The following is a 25,293-nucleotide window of genomic DNA, read 5'->3' on the forward strand; positions in this document are numbered from 1 at the left end:
CCTTTTATCTCTTTTGAGCAGCCCGAAAAAAAACAATGCCACTAGATCTTCTCGTCTGCTTTCATGCACACCTGTGGCCAGCCCAAGTTCGGATCACCCGCCATCCTTTCCTTCGTGACCTTTAGAGATGCCAGAGGAAGCAATTTCCCCCGAGTCACTTCATCCTGCCCAAGATGCAATTTCAAGTCCCCCACGTGAAATCTGGCAGCCCATTTATCAGCGAGGCCTTCCTAGCATTGTTCCCAAGCCTTTAACGTTCTTTCCCATCTGATGTAACACATTCATAAATGGGGAAAGCTTTCCTTTCATAATGTATTTTATTGTGACATTTGCAGTAGGATAAACCTGTTTATTCCCCCCCCCCTCCCTCGTCTAAACTATTTTTGGAATGAAATGTTTTATCTGCACTAGTGGAGATTCCTGTTTTCGTAATTCTTAGGGCAAGCAGATCATTTCAGAGGGGAGCTGTGTCGCTCTGCATCTGGCTTTGAGTTCAACAGCATCTTAGAGATGGCTTCCCCAACAGCAGTTTCTTGATGACCCCAGAAGGGTTTCGCTGACTGGGTGAAATATATATATATTTTATTGGGTGAGATGTCAACTTGCCCCTCCCCCCTCAATGGCCAATGATGGGCCTGCAAGGGGTGGAGAGGGGCACTGGTCATAAAAATCCATGCCGGCTGAGGCTCATCACATGTGGTGGCAACTGGAGTCCAGAGAGGTAAGTATTCTCATTTGCACTTAACTGCATTGGGTGGGTGGCAGGGGGCAAGGGAGGGGTCGATGCCTGCCTCAGCTCTGTTCCCAGCCCAGCAGAATAGGCACAGTGACATGTGACTTCCGGGGGCATGGCAGGGAGATCTGGCCTGCTGACATCACTTCCAGGGTCTCCTTGAAGCCAGAAGAATGTTTCAGGAGTTTCTCAACAGTAAAACAGATGAGAAAGGCTGCCTTAGAGACTAGCAAAATTTTCAGGGTGTAAGATTTCATGCATCAGAGCTCCCTTCGTCAAATGCCACAAGAAGATTTTCAGGGAATAAGCTTCGACTCACAAAAGCTTATATCCTCTGAATATCTTGTTGGTCTCTAAGGTGCTACTGGCCTCAAATCCTTTGCAAATATATTATATACTTACTTTGTTCAAGGTATTATTGTCTTGAATACACATTATTCCCCTTCTACTAGTGGAAAACCCAACCCATTAACGTTTCTCCCTGAACATTTTTTTCCAGTTGATTATACAAAATATGTACTTTCTGGAAAAAATATTAGGCCCTTCGTGTTTTCCACCCTTACTATAAGGACATTGTATGTAGCCAAAGTCAATTACAAAGCATCATTAAAACAGTAGAACAGAAATGCAAATAAAACAATATTTCTCCAGTATTACATACATAAAGGTCAACATGGGCTACTGAGTCACAGTAAGGAAAAATTTTTTTGATGTGTCAAGGTGGCGACTCCTGTGCAAGTGCTTTGGCTTGAATCTTCCTGGCAGCCAAAGCAAAAAGTGGCACCCTGCATGGAGCAGAGGGGAATTTGCCCCTGGGCGTGGAGGACAGGAGGCAAGCCACAACGTCCTCCACTAGGATGAGTTCACACATACACAAAGGCCTTGGCATGTGGGTATTCGGGAATATCGCCTGAAACGTATGGCTGATGGCATCATTTCAAAACTGCCCTTACTGAATGCGCAAAACTTGTGTCTACAGGAAATCAAGATGGCCGACAAGTTCACCTCGTAATGCACATTGAGGCATCAGCAACAGAAAGGGGATGGAAGAAACCCCTGAGAGTATAATTTCCAGTGAAAAGATGACCTCTTTTTTCAAAAGAATAAAAATACAGAGAAGCAAAAGTCACCAGAGTTGCTTTCGAAAGCAAAGCGACACAGTGGGTTAATCCAAGAGCGCGATAAACATTGGCTTAAGCAGAGGGAACCTGGATCAGGAAGACAAAGCCTGCTACTGTTTGAAAATGTTTAATTCAATTACTTTAACAGGATAAATCCAAATTAAAAGAATTGTGTTGATTAAAAAAGCCATTGGGGGAGCAAAATATCTCTCACATTTATAGCTTACGCACACATCTAGTTCGTTAATTGTTTTTAGCTTGGCGACAGTAAGTGAAGAAAGTTATTTTGCAGCTGGTAAAAACAAATTTGTTTCTGTACTCCATTATCCATAAAAATTACACAATTAGATATGGCTGTTAGAACTAGGAAACATTACAATAGCTGAAGTTCATAAAAGCAAGATATTAAAACATTATAGAAGGGTTCTGTGCTTCTCCCAATGGTTACGTCTTACTTTGACAATATTGATCAGAAAGTCCTGCTGCAATCTTAGGAGAAATGGTAGCGAACCGACTTCCTCTGGCACAAACTGTTCTCTCCTTGCTTTTTAAGGACAAATGAGATTATAGGAAAGGTATAAGTGCAACCCTGAGTTGGGGTATTCCTGGTAAGGAAGAAAAGGCGCAATTTCCCCAGAAGGATCGGAGGCCTGAAGCTGCAGGGAGAAGCCCTCTCCCCTCAGAAGCACGCCTTTGTATAAAAACGATTTAATATTTTAGGTAAGAAATTCTGCCTTCCATCTGAATGCAAAGATACCGGAGACTTCTGTGAAGAACAGATCTTCCAACACAGCACAGCTGCAAGTTGGTGCTTCTTCAAGGGACAGAAGTCAGAAAGACTGAGGCCCTGATCTGCCCAAATACAACAAGCCTGAATGCTTAACTCTTGGTTGCTGTTAGATGAATACTGTGCCAAAGATGATATCTGTTGGTTGGGTTATAGCTATTTCCATAAATGTAAGAGTCACAAGGTGGGATCACACGGTCATAGACGTGAACTCTCTCCCATCCTTATCCATGGGTCCTCTATTTGTAAAACAGACTGGGGGGGGGGTGGAACTGGCTGTCCAAGTTGGAATAGGGCCAATCAGAGTGCAGCCAGCAACACTGGCTGCACCCTGATTGGCCCTGCCCCTACAGCTCCCACCCTCCCTCTCTGGATGCTAGCCATGTTCCTCTCAGACGCACCAGAGACAGAGACACACAGAGCCCTGCCGATCCAACACAAGCCCTCATTCCCTCAGAGAGAGACGAAGAGAGAGCTGTCCCAAGCTGCTGACCCTCCTAAGAAGGAGCCTAATTACCTGCTATGGCTCCTGCTGCCAGAGAGAGGCACAGAGAGAGCCGCCCCTGCTGCAACTGAGAGAGAGACAGAGAGAGCTGCTCCAAACTGCACACCAGTCCTGCTTCCCTCCTAAGAACGAGCTCTGATTACCTGCTAGGCCTCTTGCTGAGGCACACCGATATGCAGCAACAGGGAGAGGGAGAGAGACACATACAGAGAGAGATCTGCACCTTCCGGTGTCCCCTGGGTCCTTGCACACATTGCATTCCTGCTGGCAATGGCTTTCTCGCTAGTCTTCAATAAAAAAAGAAATTATTTTTGACATTATTGTTTCAACTGATTAGGTTACATAAGCAGGGCCCTCTCCTCCTCTTTCTCTGGTAGGTTCTTAATAAACAACACCTGACGCAGTGCTATTTATCTTGGTTTTCTCACCTCTGCTCAGCTGTCCTGTATGCCACTTGCAGGGCAAGAGGAAGTTTTGAGTCTATTGTAAAATGCATCATTGAACTTTCTGCAGGGAGTGGAGACTACAGTGTGGCCAGGTGGAGGCGGAAGACAGGAATGCAGATTTCATTCTAGCATGTTCAGCCGATAACTGAGTATTTCCGTGTTCCTTTTCCAAATCATAAGAAAAAAGGCCAGGAAGACATTTGACCCTTAAAGAATGTGCATACTTCTAGAAAGACATCTTTCCAGTCTTCTGGAGAAATCATCAAATTGAACCTATAAGTGGCACATATTAAAATTCAATAATCATTAATTCCAGAGGGACAGCTGCATTTGCCTGTTACTGCTCAAGCAGGCATGGACCTTTTTAATGCTAGTATATGCTTTCACAGAAGGAATCCTTGGAGGAACATTCCAATGAGGAACCTGAAAGTAGAAATTCACTACATAAAATGTTTCTCAGTATTTTGCTTTTATTTGTTCTCCAATAAGGTAGTGCACATTTTGAACAATTGGACCTGCACATTACCACAAAGTTTGCAGCCAGCCAAAAATTTCCACCCGCCCAACGGGGAAGGAGATTATCACTTATTGTGCCCTCTAACAACTGACTGCCAATGTCTCCCCCAAGCTATTCCTCAGAGGGGCGGGGGGGGGAGGTCTCATCTCCCATGAACATGGGCAGGAGAAGGGAACTAGCGTTTCCATGGATGGAATCTTTCAACATAAACTGTAGAAGTAACCAGAGCCATGGTAAAAAAAAATTAGGTTACGGATCCATTTGTCCAAATAATCTGCAAATATGGTACGAGTGGAATCTTATAGACGACAGTCCTACAAAATTGAAAGCAACATAATATTCTGTCTGTGATTAGCCTTAGCAGTGTGTGGCTAATAAATGAATTGCTATACATATACATCCACAGCCAAATAATTTTGAATCCACATGATAAGTTTACCGGACTCAAGGCACTGAGTGAGTTAGTCAATTCAAGTAATATTTTTCAGTGAAATTTCTATGTGCAAATAATTTAAGATCAGTCAAAGTATAACTGACTTGCTTTGGTATATGTTTGTGCTAAGAATACACAACAGCAAAACTGCTTTATATTACAAGTTTAAGCAGATGTTATACGTTAGATATATATTTGGTAATATAGGAGTAATTTCAGTATAGATATGTCCATTGGACAAGCAATTCTAATATACCTATAAAAGACATTCATTAAAGTACTGCATTGTATTGCACATTTTGTTAAAATTTCAAACTGTCAGCAACATACATAAAAATACACATATTTTGTGCCGGATTTCAAAAATCCGGGAAAGGCATAAAATTGCTTTATAAAGTACAGCACATAGTGAAGGAATCATGCTGGCTCCTTCAGTTCTGAGAACCAACAAAATGTATCTCTTTTCATTTAGATCATGGTTGAATTGCCTCCCATCCAGTAGCCCAGCCACATTACAGTTACACAAGGAACAATTTTATAGTTGGGCACACGACATGATGAATTTGTGCTTTGCTGAAAGTATAATACCAAATATACAACGCGTGTGCCTCATGAAAGGGCCCGTACAGTCTAAATATGTAACAGAAAATAATGTCTTATTCATGTTGGGTGATTCAAGCATTCAAAGGAAGCACCTGGTAAAGTCTTTAAAAGATGGTCTCATCTCAGAATCCAGGTGGAGAACAGGTATTTGAAAACTCCCCAGATATCTATATCTATCTAGCATATCAAGAAAGGCTCTTCCGACCTATCTTTCTGCCGGGATGCTTGCTTTCCATGGGCAGAGATTTTTGACACAGACAACCATTCCACCTGCATGTTGAAGAGCCATGGACTGGGGGGACCTGACCCACATTGCTCCTTTTCCCAAGTGCTTGAAAGAATTATTGGAGCATTTTCCTGGTGAAATCATTTACAGTGCTCGCAACCGGGCAAGCAGAGCTTCCACTTCAGGAAGTGCTTCTCGTCTGGAAGAACATCCAGAACGCTCCACTTCCTTCTCTCTGCTGCTTCCGCCATGACTGCTTTCCTTCTTCCCAATGGCCTTCCTCTTTTCTGAAGGTGAACTGGCTTCCGTCTCATGGTTATGCTCCTTGGCCAATCGATTCCTTGCCACCGGAGCGTTCATATTGTGGTGTGAATGTAACTTTTCTACCTGATGTTCTGTATGGAGGAAAATAGACAAGTTGTTAGCACTGTCTTCTGAGCCAGGCCCCTGATCCAACAGCAGAATTCTGCACGTCAAAGAAAAGAATGGAGAGGAAGATTGTGTGTTTATTGAGGCTTAAAAATGAAGAGGAACGAGAGATTGAAATGCCGCATTAAAAACTTGAAAAAGCAAACAGCGATACAAGAAACAAAGGCTTCTTGGTACATGGAACTAGCTGCATAGTCCTTGGCTCACATTTCTAAAAGCTGCAGCTGCAGAGTCCTAAAGCCAGCATTTCCTGCCAGCGGCTGAACCCCCACGACATCTAGCAACACTCATCCTACAGAATGGAATGAAGGGAAAAGGCAACAGTGAACACTGATTTCTTTTTCTTCATGTGACAGTTTCAGCCACAGGAGAATGGCAGTCTGTGACTAATAAAGATCTGTTTGATTGAAATCAGAACGGGGGAAAGATTTGAATTTGCTCACTCATGAAAGAGAGAAAAGTTGGTCCCACATTCACAGCACACAATTTGTGGCTAGTTGGTGACCCCCTCCCCCCAAAATAAACACCCTTGATAAGGATAACGTAGGGTATTCCTATGTTCAACAGGTGGGCCAGAAGAACATAAAAAGCCTTTTCAAATAGGTTTCACCTCAAAGTACTGTAAACCAGCATCAATTGAAATGGCAGCCATTTTGGCAAAGGGAACCCTGCAGGGCTTGGCCAATATCATTCAGGGTCATTCATGGCAATGCAAGGATCAAAACCTGGATTTTCACAATTGGTCACTGTTTATCAATCAAGACTTACCTCATAGGATGGGTCTATATATATATATATATATATATATATATATATATATATATATATATATATATATATATATATATATATATATATATATATATATATATATATATATATATATATATATATATATATATATATATATATATATATATATATACACACATACACACACACACACACACACACATACACCATACACACACATTCTGGATCCTGGTCTTGAATTGACTCTATAATTCTGGTAGTTACTACGTGAAACTGGATATTTTGGTAGCATAGAATATATCTTACTAAGTAGCTTTAGACAGGAAGAAATCTTAGGGTGGATTCAAGCAACTGGTACTTTAAAGAACGGTGTGGTACCTTTGCCTTCTGAAATCCAAGCACATTTAAGCCCTTTTCAACATGTGAAAACACAAATTAGTTCACCAACACCAATTAAATGGGTTTTTCCAATTCACTTCATCTGGAGGGAAGGTCCAATTCAAAATGATGTATATTGGGTGAGACTGTGCTGCTATTTTTGTTCCTTCCGTGTTTGAGCTCTTTGAAATAAGAACAAGTATTGCTATATAATTATCTAACAAGACCTGTAACCGTATTTTAGGCTGTTGGGGCTACTTAGCAATTAAAATAATGGTAAAGGCACTTCCTGCTGGAGGTCTAAATTCAATATTGGTTTCAATGGGTAATGCTATGACCACAGATATTGAGAAATATCTGAAGCATTTTTCAGGCTTTAAGAAACTCAAGAAGTGAGTTTTTCAAGTATTTAAAAGGGTGCCATATGGATTGTTCTCTCTTGCCCCAGAGGGACGGACAAGAACCAATGGGATGAAATTAATTCAAAATAAATTCCATCTAAACATCCGGAAGGAGTTCCTGACAGTCAGAGCAGTTTCTCAGTGGAACAGGCTTCCTCGGGAGGTGGTGGGTTCTCCACTTTTGGAAATTTTTAAACAGGCTAGATAGCCATGTGATAGAGAGACTGATTCTGTGAAGGCAAAGTGGTGGCAGGTTACAGTAGATTAGCAATTGGGATGTGAGTGTCCTGCATAGTGCAGGGGGTTGGACTAGATGACCCAGGAGGTCCCTTCCCACTCTGATTCTAGGATTCTAAGTGGCATGATAGTGCCGAATATTGTTGATAAGGATAACTATGTACATTCCCATGCCCATCATTGGCCATTTTGGGAGAGGTGGGTGGGTCAACATGACCATATATGGTCATATTATCCATGAAATGTTTATCAATTTTTTAAAATGTATATATATATATAGAAAATTAATTAAGTCTCATCCATTCAGGAAACCCTACCAGGGCTGTCAAGAAACCCCAGGGTCTCACAGAACCCTGGTTGAGAATGCCTGTTCTAAGAAACGGCTTACTGTCCTTTCCAGGATTTCAGCTGGGGAAGGAGCAACAGAAACCATCTGCTATTTACCCACCAAATAAACAGATTCAATTAAAAATGAAGAGTCTCAAGCAATTCAATTCAATTTTAAAAAATCAAAAATAACTCTTCCATCATCCCGGCTTTGAGCGATCGCTCAAATGAGCTCAAACTTTTTTTAAAAAGGCATATTCAATATTCATGTAACCTTGAACAGGGCTTGAAAATGGCTTCAGCAAACTTGACATGACATTTAGAGTTTTTTGGTTATTCACTGAAAGATGTTCCATCATCCCAATAGTAATGACTTTGGAGCCCAGGCAGTCACTCATGACAGTGTGTTTTATGTGAGTGCTGAAAATCCCTACCGAAAACAGCTTGTACATTAAAAGGCTGCTGCTGAAGATATTTACTGCACTGTCATTTCCTGACCAGGGGCTCACAATGATGGATGAGTTTTTTATACAGTTTCCTGGGCAATCTCAACGCATTTTAGAAGCATTATCACCTTTTGGCTGCTGGGAAGAAAATAAATACCCCCTTCTCTCTTCTCCGACATCAGAGGGACAATTGTTGCAAAAAAAAAAAAAAGGTTTTTTCCTAGTAACAGGGAAACAATTTTCACTTAACTGCATTTATTGTATGAGGAAATAGCACGGTGACCGAATAATCTCAATTAGACGCACAGGGTGGCGAGGGGCGGCCCTGCACTTTCTGCAGGAAGGGAGGAATAAAAACCTAACCAAACCAGATAACATGCCCAGTCTGAATTTACGTACGAAAGCCAATGCATGCAACTCACAATGAATGACATTTCTGAAGAGTCATGTTGCTCTGAAACAGGACAGCTGTATTAGAGGTAAATTTAGTCTTCCTAAAGCTAACAACTGCAGCCTTTCCCCAGACAAGTGTTTTCTCGCTCTCTGTCTCTCTCTGGCATGAAGAATTACTAAGCAGATTTTTGACACAAGGGCATTTTAACCCAACTATACCAGCAGCCTGACAGCAGTACCCAAATATATAACCCTCTCGCTACACAGGAAGGCTTCGATGTTCACAGAATGGCTTGAACCCTATGACGGAACGGAGACCTGTTTGTCTGCTCCAGCGGTGCAGTTTTTTAAGAAACCAAAAAGGGGATAGAATCCATCATGGGTATTCTGATATTACACTCTTGAGAAGATGAGAGTAATGAGTCCTTATATTGCATGAGGAGGACTGCTCCCTACAGCAGCTGACACAAGGGAGATAGAAATGCCCTTAAGGAAGACAGAAGAAAACCCCAATGAGTACAGAAGAGATTCTGAGACTGCAGAGAGGGCTTGTAATTTCTTGAGGAGCCCAATTTCAAAGCTTTATTCAATGGGACCTGTGAGTCGCCTGCAAGCTTTAGACTTCATTAAGCTATGAATGGAGTAGTCCATAGTAGTATGTCCTGCTCTTTCAACGATTAAAACTAAATATAACCGTTTTTGCAAATATGCAAGGCCAGTTGGGGTGATACAGTGACCTCATGCAAATGGCAGATTGTGAGGATCCTGCTTGGCTTCTTGGCCCACCAGGTGCACCAAACCTGCCTCTGATGCAGAATCATCCCATGTGGCACAAATAGGATCCATATATGGGAGTGCAATACTGTTAATGGTATTACATCACCAAGTCAGTATGGAGGGGGGCAGGAAGTGGGACCGCAGTCCTGGAGCAGCCTTACTCAACTTGTTTTTTTGTTGAGAAATCCCTGAAATATTCTTCGGGCTTCGAGAAACCCCCAAACTGGTGCAAGCATGCAGAATACGGTTGGGAAGCATAGCTGGGTAGATGCCCACCGGGGACCCCTTCCTACCCCTTCCAGGCATATCTCTGGCCATTTGGGCGGGGGGAGGTCAACATGACCATGGATGATCTTACCACACGTTATACCATCAAGAAACCCCATGATTTCACAAAGCCCTGGTTGAGAAAGCCAGGGTTAAAGTATCAGCCTAGGATCTGGGAGACCAGGTTTGAATCCCCCACTCTGCCATGAGAGCTAGATAGGTGATCTGGTCACGGTCCACAGGCAAACCTACTTATCTGGGTATGTTGTGAGGATAAAATGGAGAACAGGAGAGTGATGTTAGCCTCTTTCAGCCCTCATAGTGGGGGAAAGGCATGATATAAAAGAAGTCAGCAAACAACTGTCCCAAATCAGATAGGAAAGGCTGCTGGCACACAGAGTGCACGAGGAAACAAACTCAGTGGCTCGGGTCCTGTCACCGTGTTCCTCTCGCGTGGTCCCTGGGGTGGCTGTATTCTGCTGCGGTGCTTGCTTCCTTGGCTGCTTGCAGGCCTGCTTGGGAGGAGGCTTCTTGAAAAACCCTCCAGGGCTGCAGTGGAAAACAGCCTCTGCAAGGGCCGCAGAGACACACAAGGGGAATGATGTCCCAGGATCCAAGCCTGGAGCTATGGCTGGTGTGTCATTCAAACCATCCCACAGAAGAGGACTGAGAGGATCTGACCCATGAGAATCGTTTTTGAAACTTCATCTCGGCTTATAACTTTCAAATTTAGATTCCGATGGATACCTGTTGGTCTGAAGCAACAGAACACAGTTGGAGTTCAGCGGTTTGAGTTGAAGACCAACCAGCTTTCGTGTGCCCATGCACACAAAAGCTTATGCCCAGAATCAAACTTTGTTGGTTGTCCACGAGCCACTGGACTCAAGCTTTAAAATGTGTTATGGTGCACTGATTTCAACTGCCATGCCTATCTGTGCAAGGTGTCTCGGAAAGTCAGCTAATGACTCAAAAGGCATTTAGGGTTTTCTGTTTGTTTTCAGCGGATTCTGGTTTCTAACAAGAACATTTCAATAACTACAGACAGGCTCGAGTGACTGTTTGGAAGACAGTAGTGCCCCCCAAGCTTCACTAAATGGCCAACGGAGTGTAAAGGTCTGGTTCTTTCCGAACTCCCTCTGAATTTAAAGAGAGGCTTGCTACTGTATGGATAACACTGATGGTGCGAAGGATCAGGCCCCTTTTGGCTCTGGGAAAGCGCCGTATCTTCGACTCTGCTCACAGAACATTGAAAAAGAAATTATTTCAAGAACCACAGATTCATTGGACTACAAAGCCATCTGCCTGGTACAGTCTAATGCGGACCTCAGATTGATGCTCTCATGTTGTTTCCCAGTTGGAGGCAAATGGAGTATTTTGCTTAGCAGCTCTGACTCAGTTATATTTCTGCCAGACCCCTCAAAAGCTGAAAGAGATGCGTGCTGTTTTAACTGGTACTTTGTGAGGTCGGTGGAGGTGAGTGTGTTAAGGAGAAGCCTGACTAGCCCAGGGTCACCCAGCAGGCTTCATGCAGGAGTAGGGAGTAAACCCCAGTTCTCCAGATTAGAGTCTGCCGCTCTTCGCAACGACACCATGCCAGCATGCACACTGGCCCCATTTCTCTTGAGTAGGATGAGGTTGTCTTCCATTAAAGGTAAAGGTATCCCCTGTGCAAGCACCGGGTCATGTCTGACCCTTGGGGTGACGCCCTCCAGCGTTTTCATGGCAGACTCAATACAGGGTGGTTTGCCAGTGCCTTCCCCAGTCATGACCGTTTACCCCCCAGCAAGCAAGCTGGGTACTCATTTTACCAACCTTGGAAGGATGGAAGGCTGAGTCAACCTTGAGCCGGCTGCTGGGATCGAACTCCCAGCCTCATGGGCAGAGCTTTCAGACTGCATGACTGCTGCATTACCACTCTGCGCCACAAGAGGCTCTTGTCTTCCATTACTCTCACTCAAACTTACCCTACACAGCTGAAACACACTCTTCTGAGACCCTCAGAGTAGTGGTCCCCAACCTTTTTATCACTGGGGACCGGTCAATGCTTGACAATTTTACTGAGGCCCGGGGGAGGGGTAGTCTTTTGCCGAGGGACGTCGCTGCCGGTGCCTGAGCCCCTGCTCCACTTGCTTTCCTGCTGGTGCCCCTGACTTCCCGTTGCCCGCTGGGGGGCGCTGCCAGCAGTAGCTGTGCAGCGCCCGCCAAGGGGGAGCCCCAGCCATGGCAGCCACTGGAAAGCACCAAAGGTGAGCCAGTGGCAGAGTGGCAGAGCAGCCCCTGAGGGAGCAGCCAGGGAGGACAAGGAGGAGCTGCGGCCCGGTACCGACTGATCCACGGACCGGCACCGGTCCCCGGACCGGGGGTTGGGGACCACTACCTCAGAGGACATGAAAAAATGCACATCATTTGCTTTCCGCTTTTGTTAGCATTAATAAAAATAGTAGGACCAAATGAATCTTAAGTGGAAAACATGAAGTCCATCTCCTAAGCTACAGAAAGGTTTCCAGTAGAGAAGAATGGAAGAATCCTAGGATATGCTTTGTGCTTGAGGAAAATAACAGGCCTTTAAATCAGAAGTCCTAGCCTTGTGTCACATGTGGTCTCAGTAGCAAACTTGGATTTGCTGCCCCATAAATTGAAATAATCTTTAGGCCAAGTAAATATGTTGTTGTTGTTAGGTGCGAAGTCGTGTCCGACCCATCGCGACCCCATGGACAATGATCCTCCAGGCCTTCCTGTCCTCTACCATTCCCTGGAGTCCATTTAAGTTTGCACCTACTGCTTCAGTGACTCCATCCAGCCACCTCATTCTCTGTTGTCCCCTTCTTCTTTTGCCCTCGATCGCTCCCAGCATTAGGCTCTTCTCCAGGGAGTCCTTCCTTCTCATGAGGTGGCCAAAGTATTTGAGTTTCATCTTCAGGATCTGGCCTTCTAAAGAGCAGGCAGGGCTGATCTCATCTAGGACTGGCCGGTTTGTTCGCCTTGCAGTCCAAGGGACTCGCAAGGGTCTTCTCCAGCACCAGAGTTCAAAAAGTAGATATACCAATGGCTTTAGAAACATGGAGATTACTTGTTATTTAAAAGCCCTATTTCTGTATGTTTTATACATATTTTATGCCAATAAAAGGAGACCGACCGACTGACTGATAAAACATGCGAGATCAAGGATGCATCCTCTGTTTGGGTCTGGGAAAGGTATTTTTATTTGAGAATCTAATTTTTAGTGTTGAGTTGCAACAGTGACATTTCCTACATTGTCAAGTTGGTGTCAGCCACTGAGAGCCCCTCTTGCTCCCTGTGTCTCATTCAAAAATATCTTTTAATGTTTTTTTTATTTTTTTTTCTGCCTCTTCAATTTTGATTGCTGGAAATTGTGCTTGAAAGCCAGGTTCACTGCATAACTCAGAGCTGATTCACATTACCTTTCCCCCCTGACGGATATAATTACTCATGTCAAAAAGAGAGTGCTGAATGCAATCTGTGAGGTGAGCTCTTCCCTAGGCATGTGCATCAGGAGGGAGATGAAAGTGATCGCTTCCCCCCAAGCAGACAAAGACCTATTATGCACGGCCGCCACTACAGCGGGTGGGGGTCTGAAGGAAGATGCGGAGGAGGAAGCTGCACGGCAAGCCGTGTACAAACAGCATGGCGGCAACGCCCAAGCAGCCAGGGGCAATGGCCGAAGAGATGGCAACGCAGAGCAAACGGGATGGGAGCATAGTGCGGGGCTTTCCGGCCCCTGCCGGAAGCGCCTCACAGCCGGGCTGCCGAGGGTGCACGCATGCGCAGATGATGCGTAGGGCGGGTTTGCTCGGTGCGTCCAGGCCACTGGAAACGGAAGGGGGGCGAGCCAGCTGACGCAGAGGGCAAGGGAGGGCACAGCGGCCCACAGCAGTTGAGGGGCCAGAGACTGCAGGATGGAGCGCAGGGCAGCCGCGGTGGCAGCCGCCCTCCCCGATTATGCATGCTCTCTCTCCGGCGCTGCGTCTGGTTGCGCCCTGGCCTGGCGGCAGGCTTCGCTTTCTTCCGGGTTTCCCTAACATGGGTTTTTCGGCAGCCTGCGTCAAACCCGCGCTCGGCCTCTGCCGGGGGTGTGCATTATTGGCGATCTACGCCACTGTCATTCCAGCTCTGAGGCGGACCTTCCTCTACGTGCATAATGGGTCATAGAGAGAAACAGGTACTTCTGATGATTTGCACATTACTATTTACTTGTGTTTCCCACATTTTGATCTTAAGAAAGATGATTGTTTAAACCAGGGTTTAGTCAACCTGTGGTCCTCCAGATGTCCATGGACGACAATTCCCATGAACGTTTGCTGGCAGGGGCTCATGGGAATTGTAGTCCATGAACATCTGGAGGACCACAGGTTGACTACCGCTGCTTTAGACCACCTACATTCTTGTTGTGGTATCCAGATGATCGATCAGCTTTCATGTTAAGATCCACACAATGTAAGATGACAAGTTTTGGAACGGTAGTGAATTCCTAACATTGAAATCTTGCTCATCAGGGTTCAGCCTTACTGAATCTGGCACCTGGCATGTACAGGCATCTCCCAAGTCCTCAAAATGACATTCATGACAACTGTCCTGACCGGGATGGGCCAGGCTAGCCCGATCTCATCAGATCTCAGAATCTAAGCAGGCTTGGCCCTGATTAGTACTTGAATGGGAGGCCACCAGGGAAGTCCAGGGTCACTATACTGAGGCAGGCAATGGCAAGCCACTTACTCTGACTTGAATGCCCAAGACTAGCCCAATCTTGTCAGATCTCAAAAGTTAAGCAGAACCAGTCCTGTTAGTCCTTTGGATAGGAGACCATCATGGAAGTCCAGGGTCACCATGCAGAGCCAGGCAACAGCCAACCGCCTGTTTTCCTCTTGCCCTGAAAACTGTATTGGGTCACCAGGCATCGGCTGCCACTTGACAGGACTCCCCATCAGCACCACCACCACCACAATTACAACTGACCATGAACTCTGATGTCGAAATCTATGCTGTCTGTAGATCACTTGGGTCCAAAGGCCGCCGTCATTTCCTGGTAACTCAACTATATTTGATTCTCATAATTGCTCTGAGACCTCCTTGCTTTCTGTTGAGCCAATTTAGACCCTTGGTTTACTGAGGGAAATTCAAAGGATAACACAATATGAAAACTAGTGAAGAAAAAGTCACGATTGATGTAAATGAACACAAGACTCTGCTGAATCTGCAATTAATCTTCCAGTGCAACTTCTAAATATGACTAAAGGCCTTTTCGTATAAAAGCACCTATATCTATGAGTTACATAGTGCTATTTTAGCAACCCAGTCTCAAAATGACAAGAGCAGAATAATTGTAGTTTATAACACCCTAAAATCTTATGATGTGGACCAATGTGAAAGCACCTGGTATGATCACAATAGTAGCCCCTCCCCACCCCTACCTGTAATGGCTTTAGGGCCATTAATTTTCTTCTTTGCTCTCTGTGGGATGACAGGTTTAATCTCAATTAATTAAATATGTTCTTTTATGATGCTGCAATATTAATTTCACCTCAAAAAAACTCAATGTACGCTTTTGATGGCTCCCTCCTCTAGGCAGTTGATCTTTCAAGGAAGGTCAGCATAAGATAGTTGTAGCAACTGAAAGGATTTAATAATACACATTGAGTGATAGAAGATGCAAAAGGTATAATTTCCACCACCATGTCCTACATGGAACGAAGGGGACAATACAGCCAATTAGCAATGTGCCTTCGGAGAAAAAGAAAAGACACAGACCACACAGCGACACGCTCACATTAACTCAATTGTAAACGCTACGCACTTCAGTTTTGTATCAGAAAATAGGCACATTGTTCAATCTAGAATAGGGGTTCTTAACAGGGGGTCTGTGAACTTGGATGGCACAAAAAAAAAAGAAGAACATCTTTGTTTTCACTAGCCTCTAACTAGAATTTAGCATTCCCTTCAGTTATGAATGCAGGCAATAAACCACAGTCGTGTTAGCGGTACACGTGACCAGTTGCCGCAGACCTCTCAAAACATCGCTTACACATTCAACACTATTTTGAAATTACAGTCATTATTAGACCCGCCACTCATAGAATCATAGACTAAAATCATAGAACAGGGGTAGTCAAACTGCGGCCCCCCAGATGTCCATGGACTACAATTCTGGGAATTGTAGTCCATGGACATCTGGAGGGCCGCAGTTTGACTACCCCTGTCATAGAATAATACAGTTGGAAGGGACTTCATGGGTCCAAAAGCAAAGCAAAGTCCTTCGGGGCATCCAATCCACAACCCCAATCCTTCAAGCCTCGATTCCCTCAGAAATCCCCACCCTCCTGCAGGCCCTACCGGCCTTCCTTCGGCCGCCATACCTACAAGGCCTCCCTCAGTCTGTCCTCCGCAAAGGCACAACTCTGCACAAAACCATCATCCTAGGTGAAAGCAAAATACTAAACCAACCCGTAATCCATCCTCACGGACACAGAAGGACGCCTCTCGCTCTAGACAACCTTTCCGACTGTTCGCTGAACAAGGGAACAACCTTGTTTTGGGAGACAGGCTCTCCTGGTTTAGCGCTGTGTGGCGCTCCATCACACCTGACGCTTGGGTGTTCGATATCGTTGAAAATGGTTACTGTTTAAAGTTTCATGACTTGGCCCCCTTGTGCAATGGAGCTCAAGGGGTCAATAATTAAGTTCCCAGGGCTGGGCCCAGCACCTGACACTCTCATTCAAAAAGGAGTGGTCTCCCTTTCGGACCTCACTGTTTCCCCACTTGAGTTTTACTCAAAATGTTTTCTAGTTAATAAAGTTGATGCCGGCTCTTTCAGTTCCTTGAGGTCTCATGCAATATAAGAAAGTGGATTTTAAAGAACTTAAGAGAATTTAAGCTGTTTTTCTTTGGCAACACACCTGCTTTCCAAATGGCTTCTGCTTCCATTTCTTTCCCAGAGCTGAAGCGCAATGAAGTTTTTACTCAAATCTTCTGTTACCAACCCCTCAACTCCAATTTAGCAAGATCCCTTTAATCGTTTTCATTCTACTGGAAACAGGACCCTTAAGAAGGTGCAGCTTTAGAAGGACATTTCTGTCAAGTTCATCAGACCTCAGAAGCTAAACAGGGCTGGCCTAGGTTAGTATTTGGATGGGAGACCTCCAAGGAAAACTAGGAGCATGACACGAAGGCAAGCAATGGCAAACTATCTTCGAACATCTGTTGCTTGTCTGCTGGGCAATCCTACAATTGCAGGGTCCCCCTGGGTATACTAAACACGCATTGTACAAAAAAGAAACAGATGTGAGATATTTCACTTAAAACTGCGCCGACTATTTTGGGTACCACACACAACACGCTCAAGTGCTGCTAAGGACAAATGTATAAGATCTGCTGCAGGTACAATGCACAACGAGCAGAAGTGGTTTCCTCAGAAACCTCCCTCTGCCCTGCTCAACATTTGGGTTCAAGTCCTCCCTCTGAAATGAAGCTAATCAGCTAAGTGATTTTGAACTAGTCACTTGCTAGTTTTTCAGCCTGCCAACCAGATAGCATAAATATGAGAGGGGGGGGGGGAAGGTAAAGATCACCATGTCAAAGATGTCCTGAGTTCCTTGGAGCGATGGCCAAGTTTAAAGATAATTAGAATGATAACACTAAGAGGAACTAAGGAGAGCTCCAAGATGTTATCTTCACATTTGGGTCAGTGGGCAATGAAGTGGCAAATTAAGTTCCATGGCAGCGACTAAAAAGGAAATGAAACTGTCAAAAATTCAATGGCAAAAGGAATTGAAAATAAAATGAAAGTATCAGGATGCCTTGTAGAAATCTGCATTGTATCTGCATTTGGCATACTATTCTGGTTGTTCCACTACAAACTATTGAAGAAGAAGAAGGAGGAGGAGGAGGAGTTGGTTCTTATATGCTGCTTTTCTCAACCTGAAGGAGTCTCAAAGCGACTTACATTCGCCTTCCCTTTCCTCTCCCCACAACAGACACCCTGTGAGGTGGGTGAGGCTGAAAGAGCCCTGATATCACTGCTCCGTCAGAACAGTTTTATCAGTGCCGTGGCAAGCCCAAGGTCACCCATGTGGGGGAGTGCAGAATCGAACCCGGCATGCCGCACTCCTAACCACTACACCAATGTTGTCTGCACTCCTAACCACTACACCAAACTGAAGAAAAAGACAACCAGGGGTTGGAGAACATTCCCAATGAAGAAAGGCTAAACGAGACATTATTTTGAAAAAGAGAGATGGGGGGAGGGGTAATCATAGAAGTTTACAGAATTAGTCATAGTATGGAGAATCAGAACTTTTTCTGCATGCTGTGAAAATATGCCACGAAAAGAAGATGGTTCGAGTGGAATAAAGCAGCACAAAAAAGAAGAACCTATCCTAGGCTAAACCTCCCCATACCTTTGAGCCAAAGGCTGAGATACTTATTTTATAAAATAATAGGCTATATAGATGATCGAAAGATTTGATACTCATTACATATTAGATGGAAAGATAGTAGAACAATGGAATTTGATCACTGTATGTACTTAAAATAGAAATAGGAGGAAACAACCACTGAAGAAAATGCTACATTGAAAATTGTACAAATCTAGAGTTCGTTTTTTTTTCTTTGATTATTATTAAAGAAAAGGAGAGGAAATACAATATATGCATTTATTGTATATTATATAACTGTTTGTTATAGCCTAGGATAGGTTCTTCTGGGTATAGTGGTTAGGAGTACGGACTTCTAATCTGGTGAGCCGCGTTTGATTCCGCGCTCCCCCACATGCAGCCGGCTGGGTGACCTTGGGCTCGCCACAGCACTGATAAAACTGTTCTGCAGTGATATCAGGACTCTCTCAGCCTCACCCACCTCACAGGGTGTCTGTTGTGGGGAGAGGAAAGGGAAGGTGAATGTAAGCCGCTTTTTTTTTTTTTTTGGTTTGCCATCTCTTTTAACATACATATTCAGTTCCCATCACATATTATTCCTAATCTAGAAGTTTTTACCATTTTTCTTAGCCAAGTGATTGTTAATACACATGAGAGTATGATCTGTTATAAGAATACATTCTGTTATTATCTTAAATGATATTAGGTCAGTCTCCTTCATAAATTGGCCCTGACCCACGAGTTACTACTGCCGTCTTGTTAATGCCTATGAAGTATGGTTTGTCATCCTCTTTTAGCATACATATTGACATACATATTCGATTCCCATCGCATATTAATCCTGATCTAGGAGTTATTATCATCTTTCTTAGCAAAGTAGTTGTTGATACATATGAGAGTATAATCTGTTATAAGGATATATTCTATTATTGTCTTAGATGATATAAAGTCAGTTCCCTTCATATATTAGTCCTGTCCTAAAAGTTACTGCTGCTGTCTTTCCCACAGGAAGCCAGGAGAGTACTCCAACCCATCCTTCAGGTGGTCGCAGAAAATGAAATTGTGTTTTTTTCCATAGTAGAGTGTTTCTGATTGTCCTTCTGTCAGGGCCAAAGAAATCTCTTACTTGATTCTTGCTTGCGGTCGCCTTTGAGTAGGTTCTGAATACTTTATCAATCTGGATCTCTTCCTCTGGTCGCACAGGAATATCTCCTGATAGCTTCCTGGTTACTGTCGCTTTTGAATAGACTCTTTTTATTTTGCTGATCCAAATCATTTCCTGCTCTGAATAGACTTCCAGGTTTTCGGTGCTTTCCTTCCTTGAATCTGTTTTCCCAGGTTCTTCAAAGGTACTTTGGGTTTTTACATCTCTGGCTCTCTCTCCCTCCAGTTGATTAACTTCCAGACATTGAAGTTTCATTTGATTTATTGTTAGCTGAGCTACGTCATCAGCTGGTCTCTCCGGACCATGGGCTCCGTCCAAAAGCTCCCCCTTAGTCCCACGGATTTCCTTTTCCAGCTTATTGACTGCTTTCAGTATCTTTGAGTTTCCTTCGCATGGAAAAGCTGTGCCTTAGTTAATTCTTCCATAGTTCTAGGCAGTCACAAACTATAAACAGAAAGTCTCGTGAGGTCTGGCGGGAGCACGAGCAATCCCAAATTATCAGTTTGTCGATCTCCGTATCAAGTCAAATTCCCCCACTGAACTTTCACCAACAAATCTTCAAAGCTCTCTCTTTGTTTGGTTAGTGGGTATAATTAGCTGGGAGTCTCTCACTCGACGAAAGAGGGAATTCACTTGTGAATTGGTTGAGGGGGGGGGGGAGGGAAGAGCTTGTGGGAGAAGAAAGAGAAAAGCCAGAAAGCTTTCAATCCTTACTGTTGTAAACTTCAGCTTCTGTCAACGCTCCTGTCAATCTGGTAAAAGATGGTCTGGGAAGAATGTGAGGTCAGCTGGTCGTTTCAAGCTTGTAAAGTTGTTTGCGACAAGGGCGCCATCGTGACCTTGAGCACACGCCGCTATTAATCCGGGGAGTTCGGTCCCCCTACCTCCCCACGGATCTGTAGGACCCTCAGGATGCCGTTCCCGGTTCCTGGGGCGACCGGCGAGCAGATTTGCGTATCTGCTCAGGTCAGCCAGGTGCAGAAGCTCCTAACCCTCGGCATGGCTTAAGAGCTGAACAGAAGTCCAGCTTTTTATGGCGCCATCTTCAGTCGACCAATGTAAGCCACTTTGAGACTCCTTTGGGGAGAGAATGCAGCATATAAGAACAATGGGTCGAAGCCCGGGGTGGTGATACCATTGTCAAGGGATGTAAAGTGCTGAAATGGATAGGGGGATGGCCGTTTTGGAGGAAATGTGGCTCAGCCGTAGAACATCGTCTTGGCACGAAGAAGGCTCCAGTTCAGTCTCTGACACCATCAGATCAAGGATCAGGCAGTAGCTGATGGGAAATACTTCTAAGCTACTTCCATTCATTCTGAGTAAACCATGCTGACCTTACGAGACCAAAGGTCTAATTCAATATGTCTGTATGAAAAAGCATCTGGGGCACCTCAATCCCCCAGGTTGTACACCCCACCCTCAAAGCATTTTAAAATCCTTTAAATGACAGAAGTGTCCACAGGTGAGATCTCTTTGTTTGGCCCATATACGGTTTAAAAGGTGATTGGCCAAATTTAAAGCGTAGATCCATTGTCTATCAAGCCATGTTGATTAAACAGAACCGTTACATTCTGAAACTATGTTACATGTCTTGTCAAGCTTGACTTCTTTCTCTATAATGCTAGTAAAGGTCTTATGGATGTATGTGGGTAGGCAGGTATGAAGGTAGGTAGTTCAGAGGCTTCTGAATATGGGGGGGGGGGGGAATAGGAGGCAGCTTTGGCCTGTACTGTCCCCTGCTTGTGGGTTTCCAGAGCATCTGTATGGTCACTGTGGGAAACAGGATATTAGACAAGGTGACAACCAGTCCCTTCTTCTGTATATCTAAATTTAACCCTTTGTTACTCTTTTCTGTTTCGGATGTTAAAGCAAACATTTAAATTGGGTCCCCTTGCATGGGCAATAAGAAGGCTAAGAGCTATGTGGGAGAGCCCAGTCCAGGATTGGGGGGGGGACGATTGGCCCCTTGCCCCCGGACTGACCAGCGGAGGGTCCAATCAGCTGGCGCAAAGCACCAGCCGATTGGGCCCTCCGCTGGTCAACCCGCCTCCCTTTGGCTGCCAGCCGCCATTTCGCGTCTGGCCGCTGAGAAGGCAGTTAGGCAGCGGTCCACCCTATCCTGCCATGCAGCACAAGGAGCAGGGGGCCGGCTGCAGCCCGCGTACCAGATCCTTCGCCTTCCACCCCAAACCTACTTACCCCCCACACACCTCCCCACCACACTTTGCCACTGCCGCTTTGCTCCCACCCTCCACCGCCGCTTTCCCGCCCTGCCTTCGCCCCCGCGCACTCTTCACGGCCACTCCCCCATGCTCACTCACCTACGCTGCCGCTTTCCCACCCCGCCTTCTCCACCCCGCGCAATCTGCAAACACCCCATCCTCCCTCACCTCCGTTGCCGCTGGCCCACCCAGCCTTCTCCACCCACCGTGATCTTCAAAGCCCCCCATCGCCCCTTGCCACCGCCAGTGCTTGCCTGCCCCGCCTTCTCCACCCCCCTCAGTTTTCTCAGACCCCCCATCCCTGCTCACCTCTAACGCCACAGGCCTGCCCCGCCTTCACCCCCCGCGCTCTTCCCAGCCCCCCAGCCCCCCTCGCTGCCGCTTTCCGGAACCTACCCACCACTCTTTCCCACCCATCGTTACTGGCCCCTCCCCCCAATGGAACCTTCCCCCCTCCTCTCATCCCTGGCCCGGCACCTTTCACTGCATCTACCTACCTCCCGTCCTGCCTTCCTTCCTCCCAGCATTCCCTTGCTCCTCCCTCCCTTCCTCCTTCCTTCCTCAATTTCTCTCTCTCCTATCTGGCTCTTTCTCTCCCTCCCTCCCTCCCTTTCTTTTCTTTCTCTCTCTTCTGCCCCTCCATCCACCCACCCCGCTAGCTCCCACTGTATTTTGGTTAAAGCGGGTTTAATATCTAGTAAGCACCATAAAAAAGCAGTAACTGATGTGTGTAAAATGCCATCAAGTGGGAGCCAACCCATCGCCACCCCACAGGGTTCCAGATCAGTGATTAAGCAGAGGTAGTTTCCCATTACATTCCTCAGCAGAGTTTTCCTTGGTAGTCTCCCTTCAGAGTACCAACCCTGCTTAGCTTCTAAGAGTTGACTAGGCTCTTATCCCATGCTGCCTTCTCTCCCAGGAGGTAATAAAAGTATCTTAACCATTCTCTAATTTTCCAGCAAATTACAGCCTCCTCTTTTCAACAGTTAATATGATCATGTTCTGGGAACAAAAATCTTGCTCACCATGAACCATTAGCCACAGTCTCATTTCACATATGTGTTTTTTAAAAATTCAACGTGTCAGACTTGCAATTCTAAAAGCCTCTTTAGGTGCACACAAAGGCTTTATGCATGCATGTTGTATTTGAACCCCCCACCCCACCCCACCCCTTTCAAGCAGTTCAAGGCTGTTCCTGAGTGCAAAACCTTTTAAACTGGGACTAAGAAAAAAAATCCTTACGATTCCAAACAATCCTTTAAAAGGATAACCTTAAGGGGGGCTATGAATTAGTTGTTGGATTTATCTTGCATGCAGTCTTCTATGCTGCCATCTTCTATATGTATAGAAAGAAGGACCATACTTTCCATAATGTCATTTTTACACTGTTGGATTTTGCTCCCTGATATGACCTTTTCCTTAGATAACCAATGCACGTTTAATTTACCTTTCTCATTCCAAAGGTGAAATGAGAGATGGTTCAAGGAAGAGATGCAGTCAAAGTTAAAGCCCTACATGACTTGGAACTGGAGTAGCTGAAGAACCATATTCTTCCATATGTTCTTGTCTGGGAATTAAAATCCCGGGGAGAGACGCTTGTGACTGTCCCCTCGATCACCCATTGCATGGGTGCACAAGAGGGCCTTCTCAATGGCAGCTCCACAATCAGAACAACCTACCCCGGAAGGTGCGATCCAGGAGACAGTTTTATTCAAGACTTCATGTGGTTAAGTTTTCTAGCAGCCCTGAATTTGGATTTTAGATATTGGATTTCATGTTTTTAACATATTTAATATTATGAACTGTATCTATCTAAGCAAGAATGGTGACTAATAAATATATTTAAAATAAATAATTAAAAAAGCGTAACGATATAGCTGTTGAATACTGTAAGTTCTTAATAGTTCTAACTGATGAGGGGAAAAACCCTCTCTCTCTCTCTCTCTCTCTTGTCCATGTTGTCGAAGTTGGGGAAGAATGTGTTTGGCAGGAACCTGGGGAGATTCATCAGGAGAGCTTTAAACTAAAGCCACAAGGGGAAGGAGACGATCAACATAGGGAGTGTATGGAAGGAGAACGATCGGGGGCAGCCCAACTGGCAAGGCCAGCTCATAGGGAACCAAAAGTAAAAGGATTCAGATGTCTTTATACTAATGCCCAAAGCATGGGCAGTAAGAAGGAAGAGCTGGAGCTTCTCATGCTGATGGAAAGGTATGATCTAGTAGGCATCACAGAAACTTGGTGGAATGATTCTCATGACTGGAATGTAATAGTGGATGGATATGAACTGTTCAGAAAAAACAGAATAGATCGAAGAGGTGGAGGAGTTGCACTGTATGTGAGGAAAGGGTTTACCTGTCAGGAAATTCTAGTGAAGAAGAATATATCTACATAGGTAAGCATCTGGGTGAAAATAAGTGAGGGGAAAACAAACAGTGTGGTGGTTGGTGTCTGCTACCGACCGCCTTACCAACGAGAGGATGTGGATGCTTCACTTTGTGAGCAGCTTGGGAAAATATCCAAGCGGCAGGACCTTGTCATCATGGGTGACTTCAATTTCCCAGATGTGTGCTGGGAAACAAATTCTGCGAAGCGTCCTCAGTCATGCAACTTTCTGACCTGCCTGGCTGACAATTTCATTTATCAAATGGTAGATGAACCCACAAGAGGTTCAGCCATACTGGACTTAATACTGACCAACAGGCAAGAGTTGGTGGATGGGGTGAAGGAGGTGGGGACCCTAGGGAGAATTGACCATGTCCTCATAGAATTCCTTTTGAGATTGGGGGGGGGGGGCAAGGAAGCTTGTAGCCAGACGCGGATGTTGGATTTTCGTGGGGCAAACTTTAATAAACTCATGATGAGTGTCATACCATGAACGAAAATGCTGGAAGGGAAAGGAGCATATGATGGGTGGGCACTACTCAAACAAGAGCTATTGCATGCTCAATCCATGACTATCCCACAAAGACGAAAACACTGCAGGAGCTCTAAGAAGCCTATTTGGATGAACAAAGAACTTCAAGAGGAACTAAGAAAGAAAAGGAAAATGTTCAGGAAATGGAGGGAAGGACAGAGCTCTAAAGAAGAGTACCTACAGGTTACTAGGCACTGTAGGTCATTCATCAGAAAGGCCAAAGCTGAGAGTGAGCTACGATTGGCCAGGGAAGCCCATTGTAACAAGAAAAGCTTTTTCAGTTATGTGAGGAGCAAACGTAAAGTAAAGGAGGCAATAGGCCCACTGTTGAGTGCAGATGGACAAACTCTAACGAAGGATGCAGAGAAAGCACTGGATGATTTCAAATCCCCTGGACCGGATGAAATCCACCCGAGAGTGCTCAAAGAACTTTCCGGAGAACTTGCAGAACCCTTGTCCATCATCTTCGGGACCTCTTTAAGGACTGGAGATGTCCCAGAGGACTGGAAGAGAGCAAATGTTATTACGATCTTCAAAAAAGGGAGGAAGGATGACCCGGGAAACTAAAGACCAATGAGTCTGACCTCTGTTGTGGGGAAGATAATGGAGCAGATATTAAAGGGAGCAGATTGCAAACATCTGGAAGACAATTTGGTGATCCAAGGAAGTCAGCATGGATTTGTCTCCAACAGATCCTGTCAGACCAACCTGTTTTCCTTTTTTTGACCAAGTAACAGGTTTGCTGGATCGTGGAAATTCGGTTGATATCGTTTACTTGGATTTTAGTAAAGCTTTTGATAAGGTTCCCCATGATGTTCTGATG

The 25,293-nt window shown here is 45.0% G+C and overlaps 1 protein-coding gene across 2 annotated transcripts in view; it reads right to left on the reverse strand.

The window, feature by feature from the left end:
• Positions 1-1,965: 1,965 nt before the first annotated feature.
• The window catches only part of DIAPH3 (diaphanous related formin 3), a 147,989-nt gene continuing 124,661 nt past the window's right edge, over positions 1,966-25,293 (reverse strand). For both annotated transcript variants that reach the window (XM_077344123.1, XM_077344124.1), the window contains one exon: positions 1,966-5,766. In XM_077344123.1, coding sequence (XP_077200238.1) covers positions 5,516-5,766 — 251 coding nt within the window. In that variant the 3' untranslated portion in view covers positions 1,966-5,515. The remainder of the gene's footprint in view (positions 5,767-25,293) is intronic.

This window comes from Paroedura picta, chromosome 6 (assembly GCF_049243985.1).
Source record: "Paroedura picta isolate Pp20150507F chromosome 6, Ppicta_v3.0, whole genome shotgun sequence".
Classification (NCBI taxonomy): Eukaryota; Metazoa; Chordata; class Lepidosauria; order Squamata; family Gekkonidae; genus Paroedura; species Paroedura picta.